This window comes from Manis javanica, chromosome 3, assembly GCF_040802235.1.
Source record: "Manis javanica isolate MJ-LG chromosome 3, MJ_LKY, whole genome shotgun sequence".
Classification (NCBI taxonomy): domain Eukaryota; kingdom Metazoa; phylum Chordata; class Mammalia; order Pholidota; family Manidae; genus Manis; species Manis javanica.
The window spans coordinates 33,027,339-33,053,163 of record NC_133158.1 but is presented as its reverse complement, the minus strand read 5'-3'; the positions used below and the strand labels follow the sequence as shown (position 1 = coordinate 33,053,163).

The 25,825-nt window shown below is 48.2% G+C and overlaps 2 protein-coding genes and 1 non-coding gene across 3 annotated transcripts; all 3 read left to right on the top strand.

Moving 5' to 3' along the window:
- Positions 1-1,146: 1,146 nt before the first annotated feature.
- Positions 1,147-22,811, top strand: EFCAB12 (EF-hand calcium binding domain 12). The gene is made up of 11 exons (XM_073231066.1): positions 1,147-2,637; positions 6,664-7,105; positions 9,369-9,554; positions 11,216-11,372; positions 13,912-14,108; positions 15,448-15,661; positions 16,420-16,579; positions 18,256-18,312; positions 18,813-20,749; positions 22,105-22,205; positions 22,708-22,811. Exons 1-9 carry the CDS (start codon positions 2,582-2,584, stop codon positions 19,069-19,071), a joined length of 1,728 nt encoding a protein of 575 aa, XP_073087167.1. The 5' UTR covers positions 1,147-2,581; the 3' UTR covers positions 19,072-20,749; positions 22,105-22,205; positions 22,708-22,811.
- Positions 20,687-25,320, top strand: RPL32 (ribosomal protein L32). The gene is made up of 4 exons (XM_017647362.3): positions 20,687-20,749; positions 22,105-22,205; positions 22,708-22,889; positions 25,143-25,320. Exons 2-4 carry the CDS (start codon positions 22,110-22,112, stop codon positions 25,270-25,272), a joined length of 408 nt encoding a protein of 135 aa, XP_017502851.1. The 5' UTR covers positions 20,687-20,749; positions 22,105-22,109; the 3' UTR covers positions 25,273-25,320.
- On the top strand, positions 21,899-22,034 carry LOC118968710 (small nucleolar RNA SNORA7). The gene has a single exon (XR_005056501.1). It is a non-coding gene; the product is annotated as a small nucleolar RNA SNORA7 (small nucleolar RNA).
- Positions 25,321-25,825: the final 505 nt, after the last annotated feature.

Sequence of the window (25,825 nt, the reverse complement as noted above, 5' to 3'; positions counted from 1 at the left end):
GTAAGAAAAAATATTACAAAGTCTATCAGGCAGTTAATTAATAAAAATGTTTTTACTGAAAAAAATCAACTAACCCCCAAGGAAAAATAAGATTATTTTGTCATCATGTGTTCTTGATGACTCTGTGCTGTCTTTTAGGAATTGGGAATTTGATCCTAGCATCCATCTGATAACCTAGTGTGGATATCTGCCTGTAGCTCTGTTTCAGGGTGTTGGCTTCTGGCTCATGCATTTTGCCTTGATCCCTTTGTGAGAACTCGAGCATTTACCCATCTCTTCCCTTCCAGCTGGAGGATAGGGCTTAAGTTTTATCCCATTTTTAATATGGGTATTAGAATGTTGTAGCTTAAATATTGAAACACTTACATTAGAAAGAGCTTACCAAATAAACCAACAAAAAATTCCAAATTATGAAGTCTCAATTACCAATCACTATTTTGAGGTGTAATTTGAAGATTAAATTGAATAAATTAAAAAATAAATGAATTTTGTGGTAAGGTGGAATGCAAACAGAATTAAGACACAGTCTGCTGCCGGGCTAGTTGGTTGTTTCCACTTGAGTGAGCAAGTTTCATTTTTTAGAGAGGGATGGATTCTGACCAGAGAACAGGAACACTGGCCACACACACACCCCAAAGCAGACCTACACTGCCTGACTTCCCCTCACATTTTTAAAATTTATTTAACAGTCATTCTGTAAGTGCAAAGCTCTGTGCTGGGGACAGACACAAGGGTGAAAAGGTGCTCACAGGAAGAGAGAACAGCAACATCATGGAACCACAATAATGGAAGGAAGCAGCAGGGGTAAGGCACAGGGACAGGATGCCCAGATACTGCAGCTAAGAATGTAGAGGGTTCTCTGAAACCTTGGGCCACAGCTGGGGTCAGAGGGTGGGGCCAGCTCACCAAGGCTGGGGCATCAGGCGGGGCTGGGAGGCAGGGTCTGCTGTCACGTCCCTGTCTGCGTGGAGCTTTGCAGCAGAGGCACTCAGGCCACAACCGGGCCTGGCTTTTCCCCTTTGCCGCAAGTGAGGTTGCCTGACCTCTGTCCCTATTTGTCAGCTCTTTAAAATGTGGCAGTGGTGCCTGCCTCACGTGGTTATTATGATTACGTTCCTGCATGTAGTTGCTTAAATGGAGCCTGACTTTAAAAGTGCTATGTTAATGTGACCTGTAGGGATGGTCTGAGGGACTACCTCAGGTTGTTGAGAGGGTCTCAAAGATAATCCATTTCAGCAAAGGGGGTGCCCTACACAGAGTTAAGACTCAAGTGTTTGTTTTTTTACTTAACTTCTTGTTTATTTATAAAACTTCTTTTATTGAGACAAAATTCCTATAACAAAATACATCATAGAGCCATTTTTATAGTGTACAATTTCCTGGTTTTTGGTAGATTTAAAATGTGCAATCATCAACAATTCCAGGACATGTGCATCACTCCAAAAAGAAATGCTGTACCTGGTAGTAATCAAACCCAGTGTCCTTCCATCCCTCTCTAGCTTCTGGCAAACAATTTACTTTCTGTGTCTATAGGTTTGCCCATTCTGGGCATTTCTTGTAAACAGAACTATATAACATGTGGCCTTTTGTGTCTGGCTTCTTTCACTTAGCATGATGTTTTGGGGTTCATCTATATTGTAGCATGTGTCAGCACTTCTTCATTCCTTTTTATGACTGATATTTTGTTATTCCACGCTTTGTTTATTCGCCAATTAATGCACATTTCAAGTTTTTATTAAAATTCCTGTTCTTAGGTTCTATAATCCCAAAGCATGGCGCTCTGGCATAAGGGGGCAAAGCATACTGAAATAACGCCTCTGTTTGGCCATGACTTGCTTGGGTTCCTATGACCTGACTGAAAGGCAGGGCCTGTTTTGAGCATGAGAACACAGGCTAAGATGTGGAAACCTCCTGAAGATCCTAAGGTTTACAGGAAAGCAGGGATTCACTACTCCAGATTCAGGGGCCACTGGGCCAAACTACAGAAACAGACTCAAGATACAGAGAACAATCTGGTAGTTAGTTGCCAGCCAAGAGGAGGGATGGAGGGATAGTGAAGTAGGAGAAGGGAATTAAAAATTAAAAGGTACAAAGTTCCAGATATAAAATAATTAAGACGGGATGCAATGTACAACATAGGGAATGTAATTAATATTGTAACAACTTTGTATGGTGACAATTACTAGATTTATCCCGGTGACCACTTCCTAATGTATATAAATGTTCAATCACTATGTCGGGCACGCAAAAACTAATGTAACATCGTGTGTCAACAACGCGAAATACAGAGAAAGGGAAAAGGAATCTTGACTTTTGCCGAGCCCGGAACTGCGTCTCGGCCCCTCCCAGATCCGTCAAAAGGAGCCGGATGCGTGGCGCTGGGCTCCGTGCGTGACAGCGCTCAGCCAATGGGCGTCGGGCGTCCGTAGTCCTGGCAACAGCCGCTTCCAAGCTCAGAGTAGCGTGACTCTCGCAAACACTGGAATTACTCATCTTTCATACACCAGCCCCCGCGCAAGCAAACACATACGGACACACACACATTCACTCAATCTTCACACCTGTTCGCAGCGCCGCGACTATGGACGATTTCTATGAAACGTACCAGGCTGTGTTCTTAACCACTGCTGCTTGGTAAGCTTCAGGGAAGCAGCCCCGCTTCCGGGAAGCCCTCAATCCTACACGGACGAGTGCAAGTGGGGTGAGGGCAAGGACGGTGTGAATATATCATTGTGCCGTCCCCACTCTGGGCGAGGGGTTGCCAGGGAGTTGGGGCCAGGTCATGCACATTTCTCAGATTTCCATGCCCAGATTGGAAGAACAGGCCGTGTTGCCTTGGCTTAGAACCGGAGGCCTGAGCAATGAAAGGTGTCCAGGCACCCCGCTTGCCGCGTTTCTCTGCCAGGCATTAATGTACTTGCTACTGGAGAAGAGACATGGAGGAGACCGCCACTCCTCCAACTGTTGGCTATAGCCCTCTGTGGGAAAGGGCTGCAACTTCAGAGGTGAAGGAGACAGACAGACAAATGGATAATCAGAGAAGAAAGGGTGAATGCCAGGAGTAAGAGGTCTGCTAAGAGTAGAGGATGGGGAGGAACAGTTCCAAGGTTCTGGAAGAGATCTTTACACCAGGGCTTAAATTAAGGATACAAGTAGTTCTCCAAACCAAAAGGGGAGGAAAAGCATTCCAGGCCCAGGGAACAGCATGCATAGAGGCCCAGAGACGTGGTACCTTCAAGAAAGTTTGAGTGTCAGTGGAGATGAGAGACAAAAGAGAGCAGAAGGGACAAGATCATGAAAGATTTTATGAGCCAGAAGAGGGGAAAGCCACTGGGAATGACGGGACTGGATTGGGAGTGTTAGCAAATCCAGAGATTGAACTGGCTGGCTCAGAATGTTGGGAATGGGGTGATGAGATCTGGGGCTGACCCAAATGCCCAGACCACAAATAATGGGAGAAGTCAGGTCAGAGGTGACTAAAGTGTTTGGGGAGCTGATTGGATTGGCTTATGGAAAGAGCAATTGAAGATGATGCTCAGTTGGTAGCTAGGGTGCCCAGGTAAATGGAGGTGTCTTTCAGAGAGACAGGAATCCTACTGGGAGGACCAGATTAGGTGGGGTCAGGGACATGGGGACAGGTTCTGTCTGGGTTCGCTGAGTTTGATATCCTTGTTGGCCATCCAAGTGGAGATGCTTTAGGAACAACTGTATGGAGAAAGTCACAGCTAATTCCAACTTATAAATATTTGTGTGGGTGTCCTCAGCATATAGAGGCCACGGAATTATGAGAGTGGAGGATGTTGTAAAAAAAAAAAAAAAAAGGAGAGAGTCCTGGTGTAAGCCTGGAAGGCATCAGCTTTCAAGGGTTGGGCAGGAAGTAAGGGACCAAAGAACAAATGGCCAAGAGAGGTAGGATGGAACTTAGGGAGAGATTTGAACTCAGCTTAAAGAAAACATTTCAAGAAAGAGCTGAATTGTCTCCAGACACCTGAAGGGCTGTCCCAGAAAAGCGGGAAAAAATGTGTTTCCTAGGGTATCAGTGGGGAGGCCTACAACTAAGGGGTAGAAATTCCAGGGAACCAAATTCTGGGTCAACATATGAAAGTCTTTTCTAGCACCCAGAGTAGTCCTGCTAAGTGGAGAAGTTCCTGTCACAGGAGTTAGACAAACAGAAGCAAAATCAGCCAGGGGCATTGCAGAAAGAAAGAATTCCCTGACCTGGGTAGGCAACGGGACTAGCCAGCCTCAGAGAGCTTTCTTCACAAATCCCTATGGAGCATTTTTACAGTCTGTACCCACAATTGCATGGAGACCTCTTTTATTATAAAAGCCCACCTCACTTTCCTATCAATGGACTCAGGCCCTCTAAGATCACTGGAAAGTGAGCTCTATGGTGTGGTGGCCACAAGACCTTCAAGAGGGCAGTTGGGGGTGACACATGGGCTGAGAACTGTATGATGAGAAGGACTCAGTCAGGGGGAAAGCTTGAGGAACCCATGCCCTTCAGGGGGCACAGAAGATGCCAAAACAAAGAGCCAGGATAGAGCTAGGCAGCCAGTGCAGCTGGAGCCGAGTGAGTGAGGGGGAGGAGATGAAGGAGGAGAGAGGAGCAGGGCCCCTCAGGCAGCTTTGTGGCCACCATGGGAGGGGTGTGTTTCCCAAGAGCGATGAGAAGCCATTCAGTGGGGCCACAAGGGTGGAGTGACTCTTCTGGCTAAGAGATCACAGATTTGGGATATAGGGAGGCACAAACGCAAGTAGCAAGGCCAGTAAGGAGCACATTTTGAATGTGTCCCCTGGTCTGCAGGGTAAAGTTTAAGCCCCTGAACATGGCATTTGAGATGACACCGACCTTACTACCCTTTGACCTCCTCTTTCACATAAAATGTGCTTCCAACTTATGGAACTATTTAGTGACCCTAAAGTCCCCAAACCCCACCCCAAACTTTACCCATGCAGGCCCCCCTACCCCTTGAATCCTGACATTCATGAAGGTGCATGTCGGTGCCTCCACTCCGTGATGGCCTCCTGGGTCGCACCATCAGCATTTCTCCCCTGACTGAGAGCATCCTGTTACCCCACACACACACCTCACCCCCCATTACCCAACCTTGCTCTGTGCCGGGGCACTGCGGTCGGGCACCCAGCCTTGTCTGGATCTGCACCTGGCCAGCACCAAGCCATGGGCCATCCCTGGTAAACACCACTTCAATGAATTCTCAGTCGTACCCAGCACCTTAAAGAAATGATAAATGGGTTGTAGAGAGGTGCTCACTTCTGTCCACTCTGATGCATAGTTTATTTTCTGGCTACCAAAGGAATACATAGGCATCACAAAGAGACCTAATAATAATAAATGACTGAATGTTCACTTTGTGCCAGGCTGGGCACCAGGGACTCACGGGAACTGAGACACAGCCCTTGCCATTGCGCAACTCACAGGCTACTGGGCAAGAAAGACTCAGAAAGCATCTTCATCCAGAAAAATATGGTAAATGCTATGATGGGGCTCAGCATGGGGGTTATGGGGACCGAGAGGAGCCATAAGGGAGAGGCTGGGAAGGGCATGGTGATGCCTGAGCTGAGTCTCAAAAGATCAGGAAGGAATAATCACATGAAGCAGGGGAGAGAGAAGGGCAATCCAGAGAGAAAGGAAAGAACATGGTTTGTGGGGGACAGGCTGGGTCACCAAGGAACCACTGTCAGCTCAGTTGGGTACAAATTCAAGATGAGGAAGAAGGAACAGATGGAGCCCACTAGAGAGGCCTGCAGGATGGGTCAGGCGGGGCCAGGTTAAGGAGACTGAACTTTATCCTGGAACAGCTGAAGCAATGGAAGGGGTTGAAGAGGGGGTAGGGTTAGGAGGAAGGGATGGTGACAATATTTTTAATAATAATCTTATATCCCTTCTGAATTTCAGAACACTCCCATATCTTCCTAACAGTTTCTTTATTTGATCTTCCTTATTTATTTGATCTTCCTAACAGTTTCAGGAAGTAGCTAGAGCAGCATTTATATCATTTGAGACATGAAAGAGTTAAGATTCAGCAGGATTCGATGACAGCCTGTAGAAATATCAAGTAATGGCTAAGAGCTGAGCCCTGGGGCCGGACAAACCAAAGTTCACATTCCAGCTCTGCCACTAATCAGCTGTGTGACCTTGTGTCTTTCTGGGCCTTATGTCCTTATCTATAAAATGGGTAATAATCACCGAGCCAACCTTTTAGGTCTGCCTACTTGTCATTCACTCATTCACCAAATAATTGCTGAGCTCCCTCTACATGTTGACACTGTGGAGGTGCTGGGGCTCCAGCAGAGAACAAGAGAGATGATGTCCCTATGCTACATGAAATATGTCAGACAGAGAAAGACAAAAGCTCTATGATTTCACATATATATGGAATCTGAAAAACCAACCTATGAAACATAACAGAAATAGACTCATAAACGCAGAGAACAAGCTGGTGGTTGCCATGGGGTGGGGTGGGGATGAGTGAAATAGGTGAAGGGGATGCAGAGGGACAAATGTCCAATCATAAAACAATTCCATTGCTTCAAAAGGGATGAAAAGTACAGCAGAGAGAGGCATATATTGTATATATAATTCCTTTAGCCCTCTTCCTGAAAGGAACTCACCTTTTACCCCTCTCTCCAAGGGCTCTGCCAGTCTGAGACCCTGGCTGATGATGAAAATGCCAGCAAAGACCCCATCTTCGATCCTCAACTGGTTATTGCTCACTGCTTCAAGCAGTTCAAGCAGGAGGGCTTCCACCTGCCTCAAAGCCGCCGGCGGATCATTATCTTGCCACAAAAAGGAGATCCAGTGCCCGTCAATCCCATGCCCCAGCCCCAGAGTCCCCCACAGCCCACCCCCACCTTCAGAGTCCTGGAAGCTGGAGACATCCAAGGGCAGTTGGAGGACACGAGGACCTGGCTGAGCCGGCGGCTGAAGCTTCGGCAGGACCTGGAATCATTTGGTAACCCAGAGAGGTGGCTGCAGCACAAGCCCTGCCTCACGCCTTCAGAGGCCAAGATCTTACAGGTGATCCACAAAGAGCAGGAGCCCCAGCTGAGGGCCCAGCAGATTACTATCAGAGCCACCAAGGTGAGCAGCAGGGGACTTCTCAGTCCAGATGAAGACACTGAGGGTGTTGGGAGCATGCTGTCATGTCATTCCCTCATTGGGAGTGGGGATTATTTGTACCATTTCACAGAAGAACAAGCAGTCCTGGAAGGGAGGTGTACTGGTTATTAACTGCTGCATAACAAATACCGCAAAGTCACTTAAATCAACAAAGATTTATCATCTCACTGTTTTTAAGAGTCAGGAATCCGGGAGGAGCTTAGCTGGGTGTCTCTGGCTCAGTCTGTCATCAAGACATTGGCCAGGGCCACAGACATCGGAAGGCTTGCCTGGGGCAGGAGGATCCATTTCCAAGCTGGCCCGCTCACATGGCTGTTGGCAGGAGGCCTCAGTTCCTGGCCACACAGGTGTCTCCACAGGGCTGCCGCATGTCCCTGCCATATGGCAGCCAGCTTCCCCCAGGGCGAACAGTCTGAGAGAGAGCAAGGATGAGGCTGCAGCGCCTATTATGGCCTCATCTCAGGAGGGCTCCATTTCAGAAGATTCACATTCTCTCTTTCACCATCTTTGATTTGTCAGAAGCAAGTCATTAAGTACTGTCCACATTCAAGGGGAGGGAATCAGGCTCCACTCCAAAAGGGAAGAGAGTTGGCGAATTTGTGGCTACATCTTAAAGCCACCCTCAGAGGGATAATTCCTGCAGCCCATCTAGGGGGTATTTAAAAATACTGTTTGTTCATTTGTTCACTGACACGTTTACTTTTGTTCATTTTATTCATTTGTTCAGTGACACATGAGGACCTTTATGTGCCAAGCACATGCTCACAGAGCTATTGTCGGGATCACAGTTGTGAGGTTGGAAGAAAAAGGTTCTCCATTTTATAAATATTTAAATAGAAGCTCAGTGAGGCCAATAGATTGTCCAAACCCACAGGGATAGTAAATGGCGGTCAGTACCAAAGTCTTCTCCTTCCAGATGTTTGCCTCTTTGTGACATTTCCATGCAATACAAACACTTGAAATTTCTCCTGGTTTGGGAGAAGCATGGATAAGAGGTCAGATAACTTGTGTTTAAACCAGCTCTGCTGCTTCCTAGCTGTATGATCTTGGTCTCAGTTTCCTCATCTATTTAATAGGGATAACCATTACACCTAATTCCTAGGAGTGCTGTGACATCTAAATGGATTGATTTATATAAGGTGCCTAGGACAGTGCCAGGCACATAATGAGCACTCAATAAATATCTGCCATTTTCATTATTATTGCAGCCTCACCCATGTCATTGGATATGTCCCAAAACTTCTGAGTCAGTCTTTGATGTGATCTTAGTCAAAACCCAAATTCCATGAGTCTTAAACACCCTTTCCTGAAAGAACACAGTATCTGTGAATAAGCATTGGACATGGGTTAAAACTGAGCTCTACTGCTTACCTGCAGTGTGACCCTGGGCAAGTCATTTCACCTCTCTGAATCTATTTCCTTATCTGTAAAAGGGGAAAGTAATACCTAATACCTAATTCACAGGATCATTTATTCATACAGCCACTAATTAGTGCCTGCCTGCCTAGGGCAGGGGGCTTTGTTCAGTACAGGGATGGGCAGTGGGGGTACATGGCTTAATAAGACGTGGTCTTGCCTTCAAGGTGGCCATATTAGTGAGGGACGGGGACACATCAGATTAATGAGTCTACAGTTTGCTACAGGTCATTAATAGAGGTGAGTCCCAAACACTCCAGGAGCACAAAGCAACTATAAACCAGGGAACAGGAAGGCCTGTTGCAAACTGTCAAGTGCTGCGCCAAGGTGAGGGAGTATTAACTCTGAAATATTTCCATTCACGTGGAATTAGAGGGGTAGGTTTGGACAGGTAGAGAAAGAAGAAAAGGGTCTGAGGCAGGAGGCCCAGCCAGAGCGAAGGCTAGGAGACAGGAGGTGCAAGGAGCCCCAGCCGGCCCCAGGCAGGCACAACGTATTTCGCATACTGAGAGTCCAGTGGGATTATAATACTGGTCTGACAGGAAAGATGTGGGTAAGAAGGAAATTTTAGTTCTTCATATTGTCCAACCTCTTGTTTCCAAGGGGAAAATGGGGGCCCAGAGACGTGGTCTCTTGGGTGTTCTGGGGCAGAATGCAGATGCCCTGAATCCAAGGCTCTTTGCGTTCCTTCCTCCTGTCTGAGGTGCTCAGCCTCTCTCTCCCTTTTCTGTCTCACCTGGGGGATCATGTTCCATCAGCCTGTAACCACTGAACTCTCCCCTGTGCCCCACTCTCTTGCCTCTTTCAGAAGAAATGCTGCCTACCCTTCCTTCGGGCCGTGCCCCAGCTCCAACTGCCCAAGCCCTCCGCCCTGCTGGCCTTGTATTCCTACCTGCATGGCCACAAGATCAAGATCCTGGAGATATTTAGCAAGGTGACCCGGGACAAGAACCAGAGTATCTCCAGGGAGGAGTTCATTGTGGCTCTGAAGTCAGTAAGTGCATCCCATGCTCCTTCTGGGCTGGCCTGAGTGGGGAGGGGTCCATGCATGCCCCACAGCGGTCCCCAACCCAGGTCCCAGACCAACTGACAAGTAGATGCAAGGAGCTCAAACTATCAGCCTTATTACTTGTAAGAACAAACTGGACAATGTGGCTTAACTGTGCCCACATTGGACGCCTAAAACCACCCTTGCATGGGTCTGACCTTGAAAGGCCCTACCTGAGGAGAAAGCCTTTAAATCTGGACCCCATCATTAGCCAGCTACCTGGAGAATCACTGTCTTGCCCATTAGACCCCAGAGCTGAGCACAGAGATTGCTGGGCCTTCAGTCCTGTCTCTAGAACCTTCTAGAGCTTCTCCAGCTGTCATGGGCATATAAATCACATAGAGGTCTTGTTAACATGCTGTTTCTGACTCAGTACCTCTGTGCAGGGCCCAAGATGCTGCATTCTAACAAGCTCCCAGTGATATCCATGGTACTGGTCCATGGACCACACTCTCACTGGCTATTCAGAAACTTAATTATAAATAAATAAAATAAAAAATCCAGTTCCTCAGTGACATAAGCCACATTTCAAGTGTTCCATAGTTACATGTGGTAAACAGGTCCTCTATTGGATTGCTCAGATGTAGAGCATTTCCATCTACACAGAAAGTTCTATTGGTCTGGCAGGGGTGTGCTAGCTATGGCCCACGAGTCAAATCCAGCCTGTCTCCTGTTTTTGTTAATAAAGTTTTATTGGAACACAGCCACACTCATCCCTCTATGTATTATTATGGCTGATTTCATGCTATTAGGGCACAACTGAGTAGTTATGACAAAGACCACATGGCTCATAGAGCCTGAAATATTTACCGTTTGCTGACCGCTGGTCTGGATGAATTGAACTTTTACCTACTTTGAATATAAGATACCTTTAGAAAGCTGACTGCTACATGTTTAATGGTTTTAAATCATTACCAGTTTTCATACTATCATTTTGTGCATGTAATTATCAGAGCAATGTCATCAAAGCATTAAAAACAACAAAAAGATAAAGAGTCTTTAATCATTATAACCCAAAAGATAAAACATTAAATCCTTTAGTACCAGGAGAGTTCTGATCTTTAAGAAAAGCTCAGTGAACAATGACTGCAGCCTAAAGAAACTAGGAACAAAATTATCTTTCCTTTAAAACTTTTCTTCTTGAATATTTGATATTGCTGACAAGCATTATACTCCTCCAAAGTTGCTAACAACATGTATCATGTTTCTAATCTTACTTTAAATACTGCAGCTAAGGGAGGCTTAGTCAAGGCTGATAGACATGTGAAATCCTTCTTAAATCCAGCAGGGGAAAGCTGGTCATAGAGAATGGTATGGAATGTGGTGGGAGGCCAAAGGTAGAAGTGACAGACTGCACAGATGGTGGCATATCCAAACTGGGTTTTGCAGGAGCGATAGGAGTTTGCCAGGCAGAGATGGGGAAACACCTGAGTAAAGGCAAAGGGTAAGAAAGTACAGGCCCGGGATATGGCTCTGAGCTCTTGTGGCTGGAATCTTGGGTGTGAGTTGGGCATGGCTGCCGCTGAAACCAGAAGGGGAGGTGGGGCCAGGCCTGCAAGGCCTTGGATTGGGACCTGCCTGCCTTGAAGGCTCCCTTCTCTCCTCAGATCAGAGTCCCTCTGAAAAACCAGGAGGTGGAGGATATTGTGATCTATCTCAGCTCTCTGGGGAAGCAAAACACCATCACCATGAATATCCTGGCCGTCAGCTACAAGCAGTGGTGTTTGGATCAGCAGAGAAGCACCTTGCCAACCACCAGGGAGTGTATGCATCCACCCTTACCCCTGCCCCTCCATTCACTCTCCCCCCAGCAGGCATGGCGGGAGCCTTGGCTCACTGCCTCAGGATATTCTCCAACTTTGGCCGACTGGACGTGGGCCAAGCCTCTGGAATTCCCAGGCCCAGAGAGAGTACATATTCTTTTGAGTGCCCAGCGACCATGCCTGTTCAAAGATGAAAGGGGCCTAGCCCTTGTCCTTAAAAGAAGATTCTCAAAGGGTGGTTCCAACCTACCAAAGCCCACCCACTAGGCTGAGAACTGACCCAAACAGCAGGCTTTGCATCTGTATGTGGGTTCAAGGCCTTCTAACTAATCATCCAAACCTTATTGATAAAAATTAACTAAAATTCAGAAACCAGAATTAGCACATGTGTAGTCTACTGTGAAGTCTGCTTTGGTATTCTACTTTAAGGGATCCTGGCAGGGCTGCTGTGAACAGTTGTATAGGTTGTGCATAGCTCAAGTCCCATTTGCCAATCCATGTGCTTGTGGAGCTACGTCTGTCCAGACAAAGCACAGAGGCAAATCAGAAATGGATGAGCCATAGCTCTGGCTATGGATTTACTCAACAACACAAGGGTGCATTGTGTTTCTTTAGAGTTCTGGTTACTGTTGTTGTAAAAAAAAAAAAAGAAAGAAATTAACAACTACAGATTAAATTAGAGCCCTCCCATGACCACAACCCATCATTCCTGAACCCTCCTCAAATATAACCACATCTTTCTTTTTTTAAATGAAACAAATCTTGCTTTGTCCCCACCCAGGAATTTAATTCCAGACACATTTGGGGGTAAGAGTGCATCCCCTGTGTCCCCCGAGGTCATAGAAGAGCCCTAGGGGAGTAGTGAGGGGGTTCCTTAACAGGTGGTTGGGGCAGGGCCTCTGCACTTCCCAGTCACCAAGAGCCTGGGTGCTCAGGGTCTTCCTTATGGTTCTTTTGGAGGCAGCAGGCAGCTCCATAGAGAGTCCATTCTTCAGTCCTCTGAGCTGCACCATGGGGCAACAAGATTTCCCACCTCCAGGTTCAACAAGCCAGGAATGAGGCACCATCGCCCCCAGGCAGGGTGTTTGCCCCTCTCAAGCCCCAGGGAATCTGAGTGTGCCCACAGTCACCTGCACGTGTCACCACCCCCAGTAACAGTCCCCTTTCCCTTTGTGTCCAGCACATCCTCAGGATTGCTTGAGTTGGGCGTGCTTTCCTACCCATGCTGTTTTTGCATTTTCATTATAAATACCAAAGTTCATCCTTATCCGCGGGTTGGCTGCAAGTCATTTGGCAAACAGCAAACGTATTTGGGACCTGTTGTTTCCCAATAAACAGACTTGAAGCCAAGAGGAGGCGTTTGCTTGAGCAGTGCTATCTCGGCACTGACACTGAGTTCTCTTTCCCTGAGAGCGGCAGGGGGTAGGGTAAGTGGACTTGGGCATCTCTTACTTTGCCTAAAAGCGCAGCAGTGTCAACAGTCTGTGCACCCATCTCACAAGAGAGAAGACGGTAGCATTGGGGAGCACCCTCTGTGGGTAGCTTTACCCGCAGCAGCAGCTCGGTGTATCCTTCCAGTCCCTTGAGGTCAGGGTTACTATTCACACTTTACAAGGAAGAAGTTGAAGCTCAGAGGGGCTGAGAGGCTGAGCCACCTGTTCACAGTTTCAAAACTAGAAGGTGGCAGGGCCATGATTTCATCAGCCTGGAACAACAAAGGCCTGAGCCGAGGCAGGGGCAATGGAATGATGTCACCCATTCAGATCTTTGTTGAGCACCTACTATGTGCCGGTCACACTTCTAGGATCTGGGACCATGGCAGTGAAGGAGCCAGTGCCCCTGCCTCCCCAGGAGAGTCCATGGCAAGAGCTAACCAAGATGCTGTCCAGTCGTGATTAATGCTTTGAAGACAACAGGACAGAGTGGAGAGAGGGTGGTCAGGGAAGTCCTCTCTGAAAGGCAGCCCCTGGAGCTGACACCTGAGTGGCCCATGAGGAGCCAGTCTGGGGAAGGGTATGCAAGGCAGATGGAACAGCAAAGGCAACGGCTCTGAGGTGGGGAGGTCCCCAGGGGACAGAATGAAGGTAGGGCGGCTGGGTGGAGTGACGGAGGGCAAGCAGATGGACAGGTGGCTGACGCTGGATCCTACAGGGCCACGTAGACTAGGCAGAGGATTCTGGGGTTTAGTCTAAGTGCTGTGGGAAGCCGGTAGAGAGTTTTAAGCAGGGGAATGAGGTGACCTGGCTTATTTTTTTAAGGTCCTATTTGTTGTTTGGTGGAAACAGGAAGCTAGGAGATGACAGAGGGCAACAGGAAGGCCAGGGCTGTGTGAGGCAGGTGAGGCTAAGGAGGCCACAGCAAGAGATGGAGAGCAGGGACACCTTTGAGGTTCACCTCAGCTGGTACTGACTGGACATGTGGGAAGTGAGAGGAGGGATGGCCCAGCACCTCCTCCGTGACTGTGGTTGACTGCCTGACAGATCTCCTGGCTGGGCACCCTCTCAGTCCCTCCTTCCTTTGTCTCTTCCTTCCAACCCCAGATTATAGATCTGCCATGCAAAGAGCTTCCCCAGAGAGTCCATCCAAGAATCAGAAGGTGAGTTTAGCCCCACAGCCTCCCAAGATGGACCTGCTGACCGTGCCCATGGTGGACACGCAGATGGAGGCACGGCCCATGACCCTGGAGGAGATGGAAGACGTGGGCAAGCGGTACCGGGAGAGGAAGCGGCAGCACAAGGTACCCCCACTGGGGGAGGGTACAGGGCTTGGTGACCGACAGGTTGGGTTCAGATCCACACCTGCACGCACTCCAGCCGGCAGAGCTCCTGGGAGCAGGCTTCTTACTGCTGGGTTCCCTCACCCGTCCCCTCACCTGTATAATAAGAACAATACCGTCCCTGCAAGGCTTCTGTAAAGATGAAATGAGGTAACATTTCTGGAGGAATCGAGGTCCCCTCCTTCTGTGCTTTAATGATGACTCTGTGTCCTGAGCCCAGGGCTGCAGCTTCATCACGGCTGGAAGCCAAGCACCTGGCACGAAGCCTGACACCCCGCAGGCACTCCAGGAATCCATGACCAGTGAAGGCAGGAAGAATTGATTGTATGAATTCATTCACTCAATAAATATGTATCAGGAGCCTGAGATGTGCCCCTTGTCCAGATTCTGCAGAGGACAAGTAGCCCCTGTCCTCAGGAAGCTGCCGGTCTAGGGAGTCCATTCTGGGAGGCCTACAATATTAATATAACAGTATATGCAAACACACATACATATATATGAATACATAATCAGATGTTAGGTACTGGTAAGTGCTATAGCTACTAAGATCTGATTCGATTATGACAAGAAAACCCAAAACATTAGAGAGGGATTGACAGACTTTTCCTACGAAAGGCAGTAGAGTAAATATTCTGGGCTTTGTCCCAAGTACTGGGCTCTGCCTTTGCAGCACAAGAGCTGCCGCAGACACCTAAACAAATGAGTGTGGCAGCTGTGTTCCAATAAAACTTTATTTGTAAAAATGGGTGGTGGGCCACATGTGGCCACTGAGCTGTATTTTGCTAGTGTTAGAAGCTTTAAAAAGAGAGATTGTTCTTTCCTTGTAAATAAATAAATAAAAAGGCCAAAAGGGGTCACACACTCCCTAGGCCTCTTCCATCTTGCTCTGCTCTCCTTAACATGTGGCTTCCATCTCAAAGTCACAGATGGGGCACCCATTTTAAACTCCCATGTAGCCAAACACAGAAATGTAATGTTTCAGCAGGACACCTCTAGGCATCTGCACTTACCCAGGTGAGCATATGTAACCGTGTGTGCATATCTGGGTACAGGGCTGTGCACACAGAACCCCGTGCATTGACCTTCCAAGTGCCCTTCAGGGGTAACCTTGACCATGTGTGGTTTTTCTCCTGCATCACTGACTTCAGAACCTGAACGTGGTCCCAGGGTGCATTCTCTGCCATTGCCCCTCACGGGGCCCTCGTGGGGAGAGGCAGATGAGGCTGTATGTCTGCCTTCTGGGCAAGAGGACAGGGACAGAGTGAAGTGAAGAGCGTGCCGGCCCCTATTCTCTCTGCAGCTCACCATCCCCTCCATCCAGTACATGGAGCAGTGCCGCCTGGTGCGCAGTGGGAATAAACACTTCGACGAGCACTGCCTGCCATCCACCATCAGTGGGGAGATGAAGGAGGTCGTCAACATGTACCGCAGTAACAACTTTCTGGCTTACCTCCAGTGCTGGAAGCTCTGTGAGTACTACGGCCTCCCGCTGACAGAGGATGTCCTCATGAAAGGTAAGAGCCTTGGTGGCCGGGCTTCAGGAAGATGCCAAGAGGGCCCAGAGCTGAGTGAGGGTGGCATCGACTCAGCTCGCATGCATCCAGTTAAGCCACTGTGGCCTGTGGTCGGGACATTGGGAAGAGGGAGTGTAACCTTCCATCGCTTTTCTAGAACACGAGCTATTCATGTTTATATTCTTAGGATAAGGATGTGTTACGAAGTTAGGCTCAATAGTTGCAGGAAGATGGAGACCTGGCCTAGTGTTTTTTATGTTCTGCAGTTCTTAACAAAAGTCTCTGTGAGGCTAATTCCAAACAAAGATAAAGCTGCCACCAACTAGATCTCAGTAAACCTTATGAAGTCTGGGGTGAATCCTCCCCTCCTCCTCCTGGGACTCCTGACCAGGACAAGCCCTGCAAAGCGGGGTGTGGGGCCACACCTCTTAACCACCCAGGCCTTGGGGCCTTCGCTGACCTAGCTATAAACAGGGTCCCGGTACCAATCACATTTCCTAATATCGTACAACAGTTATGTGCCATGTCGCCATTGGGAGATCTGGGGGTGGGGCTAAGGGACCCTCTGCGCTATTTTTGCAACTGGCTGTGAATCTATATCATTTGAAAATGAAAAGTTTAAAAATGTATACAAGAAAAAATATTTCCAAACAAAAATGTGATTTGATTTAAAAAAAAAGGTCTCCCTCTGCCCTAAAAGCTCAGGGCAAGGAGGGTTCTCAAGTTGACAGACCCTGTTTCTCTCTCCCTGCTCACAGCCCTGCTGTACCCGGGAGACAAGATCGTTTTCCATAAGGACCAGGTGCGCCCGATCCGGCAGCCAGGAGGCTACTACTCGGACCTGAAGATCTTCGGTCCAAGTCAGGCCCTGCTCAGGTCTCAGGGCTTCAGCGAGTCTCTGGCTAGGAAGACTGACAAGCTGAGTGTCAGGCCACCTTTCTCCCCTGCGTTTTGCCTCCTGCTCTGCTCCTGTCCCTTCAGCTGCCAGTGCTGAGACACTCACATACTTGGGTTGTCACGCTGTGCCACCGTCTGTGTCCTAAGCCAGCATGTCCACCCAGCCATTCATGATGGATTGGCCAGTCCCCCTTGTCACCCCTGTCTCAGAGCCACAGCTTCCTTGCCTCGCTCCTGCACAGCTGCCCTCCAGACATATCCTACCTGATCTCGAGCTCTCAGGAAAAGATTAAAAGAGGGCCTTCTTAGAGACACTGGGGGGGCCTTTCATAAGCCACGGGTGGGTGTCAGGGGCCCTGCAGAGGACTATGGTGGCAGCCCCTTTTCTTCTCTGCCTTCTCTGGCAAGAGGTAGGCTTGCAGCCCCTAAAAGGAAAGAACTCAGCATTGAGGCCTGTCCCTGACCCTCAGATGAACCCAAGTCCTCTCTGAGAAACTGTTCTTCTCTAGAAGGAGGTGGCCCATGGGCAGGTTATAAGTCAGCCGTCCTCCAGTGACTGCAGACTGGAGAACATGCAGCGTCCCTGTGGAGGGATGGGGCCAGTGTGGGAGGAAGAGGGGACAGCTGAATACCATGAGCGGGGAGGGGCCCAGGAGCTGCCCACACTCGTCATCACTGCCAGCTGCCCACGGGGGCCATAAATCCAGAACAGCTGGGCTGGGATGAGCAGAGCAGAGCCGAGTGGAAATCAGACAGGCCGTGAGTTAAAGGGACAAGTTACCTCATTCTCTCAGCCTCAGCATTTTCTGTAAAAAGGACCTAACAGCTCCTACAGCATACCGTGAGGACATGCACAATGCACATAAACTTCTTAGCAGTCCGGAGGCAATGACTATTGCTATTTTAAGCTGCCTTATCAGGATGTTCTCCGTGCAGGAAAGGGCCTAAGGCCTGCAGATGAGGCCTGTCCACAACTATCATTGGGAATTGCTGAGCATTGGCCAGGCAGGTCCTTTCTGATCACTTAGTGACCTCCTTCCAGCCCCTAGGTGGCAGGCACCAATTCCTGAACCACAAACCTAGAAGAGGGTGGGAACCTGAAAAAGGGACTCTTGCCCATGATTAGGTAGGTCACCACTATAAAGAATAAAAAGGTCGCTTAGGGCAAGGAATGGCCATTGATTTCGTCTTGCTACTTAGACTGTGTTGGGAAAGAGTCTGAGGTCAGATGCAGGCTTTCTGGGAAAGAGCTCTGTGATTGATTCATGATGTCTGCCAGGCCCAAGGTTTGGGGAGTTCATTTTCACTGCCTTTGTCCCCAAACTGTATTTGGCCCTGGTGGAGGAAGTGGGAGTCAGGGGCCTCAAAACGACTCAGATTACTGAGCATCTCTCCTACTACCCAGGAGCTATCCTTTCTGGGAAATGATAAACCTAAGGCTCCAAAAGGGGAAGTGACTCGCCCAAAGTCACCCAGCCGGCAAGGTCGTGTGCCCAAGCCTGCTGTGTGTTCTAGTGGAGTAAGCGGGGCTGGGAGCAGGGGCAGGGCGCCCCCTCGTGTGGAAGAAAGGCTACCTTCAGGGCTCTGGTTTGGACTCAGAGATAGGCTCATCCCCTGACCTCTGACCTACTCCCTGAGGTCCTCTTAACCTGGATTTCCCCTCTCCTGACAAGATACCCCTCTTTTTTATCCACTAGGAGAACATCAAAGAAAATCAAGAAAATACACTTTAAGGAGTTTGAGGAATTCACCAGGTCTGTAGCACCCACTGAATTCTTGGGGTGGGTAGGAGGGAGGTCTAGTCTCACTTTGGCCAAGGTCCCTGGGACTCTGCGTGTTGCACGTGCTCCTAGCTCAGTGTTTGGGTCTCAGTACCCAGGAGCTTGGGGATTTGAACCCAGCTGTGCTGGCTCCAGAGGCTGCACTCTGAACAGCCCATTAAAATGCCCATAAAGAACACATGGGCACTTAAGAGTTGGGGTTTTAGAAGCAGCAGATTAAGAGTGGAGCCTGTGCTCTGCGTCTTGCTCACTGTATAGCCTTGGGGAAGTGACGTACCCTCTCCAAGCCTCTGGGTCCTCCTTGGAAAGGTAGGATAACAGAACCTGCCACATGGAACTGTGGTGAAGGCTAAGACACCGGCGTGCTTAGCAGCATGCTCCACCTCCTCTCTGGTCATAGCTGGTTTGCCCCACTGAGAAGGAGCCCCAGCTGCTCCACCATCACAACCTTCCCCGTGTTCTCATTTTTTCAGGAAGCTGAAGGCGAAAAGGCCCCATGGTCCACAGCGAACCCATCCCAATTTCTTCTGGCCGGGTCACCTCCTGGACAAGCTGAGGCTCTACCTGCCCACTGTGGCCAGGGACCGGAGCTTGGCGCTTTTCAGCTGTGTCCAACCCCTGTCCCATGCCTACGCAGCCACCTACCACCCCAACCACTGGTGGCCTATTAGGAACATGAACTACATGACCTGTGCCTATTATGATGCCCCCAAAGTCTTCTCCATCAACTAGAGGGGCCTGGGTGTCATTGGACCCACCCATCCTTGGCCCAGGGGTCAGTGCAGCCAGTAGTCCAGTGCCATAGACCCAGGGGGATATCCAAGAGCCAGACAAAAGAAATCATTTCAGTGGGATGGTCCGGGGCCTGCTCTCTCCCAAGCAAAAGTGTCCAGTGTCTCAGAGGGTGTATGTGTCCAGGCAAAGCTGCAGTTTCTGTGTGTTCCCTTGTCCTGACCTCTCCCTTTTGAAATAAACCAGGTTGGAGTTTTTTCTCATGCCTTCTGTGATCCTGCTCATGGGGTTTCTTGCTCAGAGCTATGGCCAGAGGGGTGTTTTAAAAGCTGGGGTGCTGCTCTTGAGGGAATACAGCAGGCACATTCCCTGGGATGTTATCAGGGATGCCTGTATGGCATCTCCAGCCGCTTGTCCTGGGAACTCAGTGCCCACAGGGAAGCCAGCCAGCGTGGGTACTCCTGTGCCTTTCTCTGTGAAATAAGGTAGCAGCATGTCCCTCATCCCCCAAGGTCTAAGCCCTTTGGGTCACTGCTTCCAAATTTCTGGGTCTTTTGCAGTTGGAGGCATGCTGTCTGGTTCAGGAGCTCTTTGCCTGATAACCCACCTGACTGGGTCAAGACCTTTTCCTTCACAACATGCATGATGTGGCCTGCTATTATTATTAACATAATGCTTCCATGCTCCACATCCCATCTGATTTCACACAGCCTGCAGGATAAGCAGGACTCGTGAGGTGTGGCACAGTCACAGACACAAAGGGGTTCCAGTCTCACCCCACTGCTTGCTAGCTGTGTGACCTCAGACAAGACAGTTCACATTTCACTTCTTGGGTCTCCTCAAACTCCCCTTCCCGTCACAGCTGAAATCTTAAGGAGCAGCTGGCAACTCTCTTTTCCCTTCCCACTTGCCATGCAGTTAACACCACAATCCAGTTTAGCTACCTCTAACATCAGTGATGACGTCTGCACTGTGAGCTGTGGAATTAAGGGGCATTTTTTTTCTCCTGAAATCTAATTTTTCACAATAATCTTAACAACAAAAGCTAAACAAAACAAACCAAGAATAACAATTAAAAACTAGGCAGTTTAACCTAATGATCAGACATATGGATATTGGAGTCAGATCTCCAAACTTTGCTTTCCACATAAGTAAAATAGGGAAAGTTTCTCCGAATTTTGGTAAAGATAATAAATGATAACAGTTATAATCTAATCGCTAGCTAGTTACTCTGTAAATGCAAGTGAGGGAATTATCAGGAAATCGATTTTGTTCCCTCCTGGCCACTAAGAGGTGCACTTAGGAGCAGTAGAAACGCGGGCGGAAATAATCCAAAAGCCGGAAGAGCTGCTTCAACTTCTGGCAGAAGTAGATGTCCCTCCCACCAGGTCCTAGAAGCTTAGAAATAATTCAAAATTTTCTAAATAGTCCCAACGGCCGGTATGAAAAATGTTCGGCACTACTCCTAGATATTGTTGTCTAGGAAAACACAATAAGCCCTCAAGTTTTTCTTCATTACTTCTCGGACGTGGCTTTATATTCTTTGAAAGATCAAGAGCAGGAAAGGTTCGTCTTCCCCCTGCCAGGACCCAGAGGTTAAGTCCCATCAGCCTTCGCGCGCCACTTTCCCGTCCCTTCCTCGGCGCTGCCTACGGAGGTGGTAGCCATCTCCTACTTGGTGAGTCTCAATCGTTGGCCATCCGCGTCTCTGCGGTCTTCTTCTGGCCCCATCGCCCCCTGGTGAGGAGGCCGGTCCTGAGCGGTCATCTCGGTGCCCTTTGTTTTTGTCGCCTGCCTGGAGGACGTACAGGAACAGAGCGAAGGAGCCCGGCTTGTGATGGAGGTTCGCTTCCCAGGGCCGCTTGCTGCCCTCCTACGGAGGCCGCCTGGGGTCAGTCAGAGCTGCGGACAGCTTGTTTGAGCTCAGGGGGCATAGGGCGCCGTCTGGAGCCAGACTGAGAGGCCCTTGCGGTTCGCGGAGCAACCAGGGGATTCGGCCTACCGGCCTTTGGAGTCCTGTTTCCGGATCGCCTCCCGCAGCGATCTCTGCCCACGTGTGTTCTTACGCTTCCGCCGGCCGAAGCTCCTGCTCTATTTCCATTTTATGGCTCGGGTTACTGCTGCGTCGGGACCGTCAAAAAAAAAACAAAAACAAAAACAAAACCCCATACACCGACGACCTGCGAGTCGACCCGTTCAGTTAACCGAAATTCTGACTCGGCTGGCCAGGATCTCTAGAAATGTGAAACTGCGGCCTTATATTTTGAGGAAATCATGGTGGGGGGGTGTCGTTCGTTTTTGAACGCATGTTCATCGAGCACCTACTATGTGCCTAATAAAGTGACAGATGGAGGCGAAGAGAACAAAAGGTGCTGCGGTAGAAAAAAACTAGGGTAGTTGGGAAGGCCACGTTGAGGAAGCTAAGTTCTAAATTTTAAGGTGATATTCGGATGATCTCCAGGTAGAGGGGTATGTTAAAGGGCTGAGAGGCACTTTAGGTGGACGTCATTCTTTTGTGTATCTTGGAGGGTATTGCAGAGCAGCAGCACCCTAGCGGAAATACAGGTTTACCTTTTCCGAGCATCCACTTTGGTCCGGGCACCGCAGGCATTCCTAGTGCAATTGTTACAGATGAGAATTCAGACTAGGGTTTATGTAGGTTGCCCAAGGTCTGCGTAAGTAAAAGGAAATTGGGCCCTCGTGGGGTTGGGGTGCCTTGTGGAGTGGGGTTTGCAGCCCCTTGCAAGCTGAGAACGTTTGGCGGTCAGTTTGTTTTAAGTCAACTGTTGGCATTCTCTCGGCTTTGCCATGGGTGCGTTTGACCCCTGACCTCCCAGGATCGCATCTGGAGAGTAACTAGTACTCTGCCAGCTTCGGAGACGAGAGGGAAAGCACGGCAGAGGTACCCATTCCATTCCCAGCTTGCTCAGTAACTGGTGATTGGAAGACACTCTGCAACAGTGTTCAAGCTCTGGGCAGGAAAGCCTCTTTTCAGAACTCTTCTTTAACATGGTCCCTGCCTTTTTCTTGAAGGCATCATGGCTGCCCTCAGACCCCTCGTGAAACCTAAGATCGTCAAAAAGAGGACCAAGAAGTTTATCCGGCACCAGTCAGACCGATATGTCAAAATTAAGGTACGTGGCCTGGGATGGAAGTGTGTGTTGGGGTGGAGAAAGGGCTTCCTAAATAGGCTATTGGATTTCTGAGATCCCCTCCGTGGAAGAGGTCTCTGTGGAAACCCAGGTCTCCTTACTATTCCTTACTGTCTTGATGTATAAATCGAAATGAAAATGATATGTGACACTTCACTAGGTTATCCTTATTTTACAGATAAGAAAAAGTAAGGCTTGAGTATATATTGAAACCTATGCCCGTCGCCACACTATATATACAACCTCACATTCCATTGGTACATAGTCTTTTTATCCTTGCCCAAGAGTGTGGATGTGGGTCTATATGCCTAGTGGTTAAATGCAGGAACCTCATATTTTTTCCCCCCAAAGAAACAGGTTAGCAAAATCCCGTTACCAAAGACAACTACTGTTCCACATATTTCCATGTGGTCTCCTCTTTTCCCTCCAAGAGAAGAGTTGGTCATCTGCACAGGCACTGAACCACTTTGATGTTTTCTTTCAGCGTAACTGGCGGAAACCCAGAGGTATTGACAACAGGGTGCGCAGAAGATTCAAGGGCCAGATTTTGATGCCCAACATTGGTTATGGGAGCAACAAGAAAACAAAGCACATGCTGCCCAGTGGCTTCCGGAAGTTCTTGGTGCACAACGTCAAGGAGCTTGAAGTACTGCTGATGTGCAACAAGTAAGCTGGGTACCATCTTGGTTCATGTGTCAAAAGTTTGCGTCTGCATTTTTGGTGGGGCCTGTAGGCCTTTCAGAATGTCTGTAGACAAGTTGTTAACTCCCTGAGAATACTTTTTGGGGACTTCAGAATGTTTTCATTGCTGGAGAGTTGGGGGACTTGTCCTGCAAAGTGTACAGACCCGGACGTGGAAAGACGACTTTTTTGACAGTACACTCACTATCCTGGCAGCCTGGCAATTTCCAGAACATTACTTTATCTATGTGATAGGTAGGCGGGATGTCAGAAGTAGTGTCAGACCCCAGGGGCACTATGCTGTGGCCACAGTGTTTCCAGAAAGCTACAGGATAGAGGGGTGAGCAGCCACATTTGGAACTCAGTGTGACCTAAGGTGGAGGAAGGTGTGGCAGGCAGAGAGGACTGCTTTACACACAGTTGTAGAGATGTAAGAGTGGTGGAGGGCTCACAGCATCACTTCCAAGTATTTGAGAAAGTTAGATACATTGTAAGGTGTGTGTATAAGATACTTTGGTCTGCTTAAGCTAAAACTAGGCAGTGGAATGAAAAAATTTATCATGGAAAGTGATTCCCTTTAAAGGGAATGGTGTTTTTCAGTTAAACAGGGGATCATTTGCTTTCTTCTGTTAAACAGAAGCTACAAGGGTATATTTAACAAAGGTCTTTTATCTGTAGAGATCATAGACACAAAAAAAACCACTATTCTCACTATTGGTTGGGTTTCTAAACCAGGCTTTGAGATGCTAGAAGTTTTCGTGAAAAGTTGAGCAGAGGAATTAATGGGGCTGCCCAAACCACAGTAAGCCGGTTGATGACAAATGAAGTTTAATGCCTGTGTGTAGCAAAAATGATCGCAGTGCCAATGTTGCCAGTTGCCATATTCTTTTTTTAAATTGTGGCTTGGCTGTTTGTTTCAAGAGCAATAGTAATGGCTGAATCTGTGGTCTCTAATCAGCAAGTTCCGTTTCTGGGCACTTACCTTGAATAATTGAAAAGTAGGGAAAGTTGATAAAGCCACTCAGTGCAGTAGTGACTGAATAGTTGAAAATAAAATAGCTGAATGGTGGAGTGCACACTCTGGGTGTAGTGCCTGTGTACATTAATAGTGACCATCATGTATGGGAAATGCCCAAGCAGAGGGGACAGTATTTAAAATGATACATGCATTATGATTGTGAATATTAAATACACAGACCTGGGGAGTTTTTGCAAAAAAGTGAAAAAAGATGAAAATGTACTCTAACTTGAGTCTTGGGAAAGATTATGGAAACACTTTAATATGTGGTTATTTTGCAGTGGATTCCTTTATACAAAAAGTGTTAGTGTTGATTTGCTTGTCTTTTGCTAATAGGTTATTTCCCTACAGGAGTTCTTAAAAAGAATCTGTATACCCACTGCTTTAATTATCCCTTACAATCTTCACTTGTCTATTTGCTGAAACTTCTCCACAGTTGTCTTGTCTTAATCCCTTGTAGATGGCTTCATAAATCACTTCCTTACCGAAACGTGCCCACCAAGCTGATTGGCTATCAGCCTGGGGCGTAGTGTAGCTGTGAGGAAGGAACATGAATGGTCACTGGTGCCCGTGTGCTCAGGAAGTCTTAGTGTTGCTACTCATTGGGTGACCTCACGCAGTGTTACTTTGCAACTTAAATTTTGTCCACAGAAGTCAAAACTGAAGTAAAATGTTTATGGTCTGGGCTAGGGAGCCCTTTGCTTAATCACTGTTGGGTTTTTGGTTGCTTTGCAAAGAGTTCTAAAACTTTCACGGGCAAGTCCAGGTTCTTTGAAACTGCCCTTTATTGGGCAGATTGGACTTCCGGGGGACCTTTGAACCTGGAGTCTTGGACTGAACCATCCTGGCCCCTTTCATTACTTGACTGGTGAATTGGGAATTCATTTCCCACCTTTGTGGGCTTTTGTCTGTAAAACAGGCAATACCTGGATTATAAGGCTGCTGTGGGGATGAAATGAGAGGGGACAAATGAGAGTTCCTTTTGTCACCACCAGGAAACACTTGAAGAGCCTTACTGCTAATACAGTGGAATTAGGGGAGTCGGGATTTGGGGGGGGGGCATGAAGGTCTTGTTCAGCAGCTGTTTCCCAGCACCCCCTTTACTCAGTGCTGTGGCTCTGGAGGTGAAGTGAATGAAGCAGTTACCTTCCCAATAGAACACACAAGTGTGTGCATTCCAGGCTGGCTTGCTCCTCACCCACTTACCGATTCTCTTCCAGATCTTACTGTGCTGAGATTGCTCACAATGTCTCCTCCAAGAACCGCAAAACCATTGTGGAAAGAGCAGCCCAGCTGGCCATCAGAGTTACCAATCCTAATGCCAGGCTGCGCAGCGAAGAAAATGAATAGACAGCTTGTGTGCACATTGTATTTGTGTTAATAAAACTGTAAAACTGCCATCTGGCATTTCCCTCCTGGTTTTATTCTGCAGTTTCTTAGACAGCTTGCCACAGAGATTGTTCTTTTGCCTGTTACTGTTCTGTGGAATCTTCCATTTGGAAGGGTTGTAAAGGACACACAATCCTTCACAGGGTACAGGACTCAGGTGCCCAGACCAGCCTTGGTCAGCTCCATCTGGGGCAGGGGAGACTTAGCCCTCAGACCATAGTGGGGTCTAAGACCCTTGACTGAAGGACCTTTGCAGCTCAGAGCAAGTGGTGGTTCTTAGCCTCACTTTGTGACGGTGCCCTACATGGTTCTTATGAAGAATGAGAAAATGTACATGAAAGGATTCAGATGGCTTTAAAGTTTTACTTGGTGCTGAAATAGCACCCTGTATCTTCTGTCTAAAAACACACAACAGGATGACACACAAATCCCTCTACTATATGATTAGCCTTGGGTGTCTGAAGATAGATTTTAGCCTCCCTTCATAACCTTTCCCCATCTTGTTGCTTCAAGA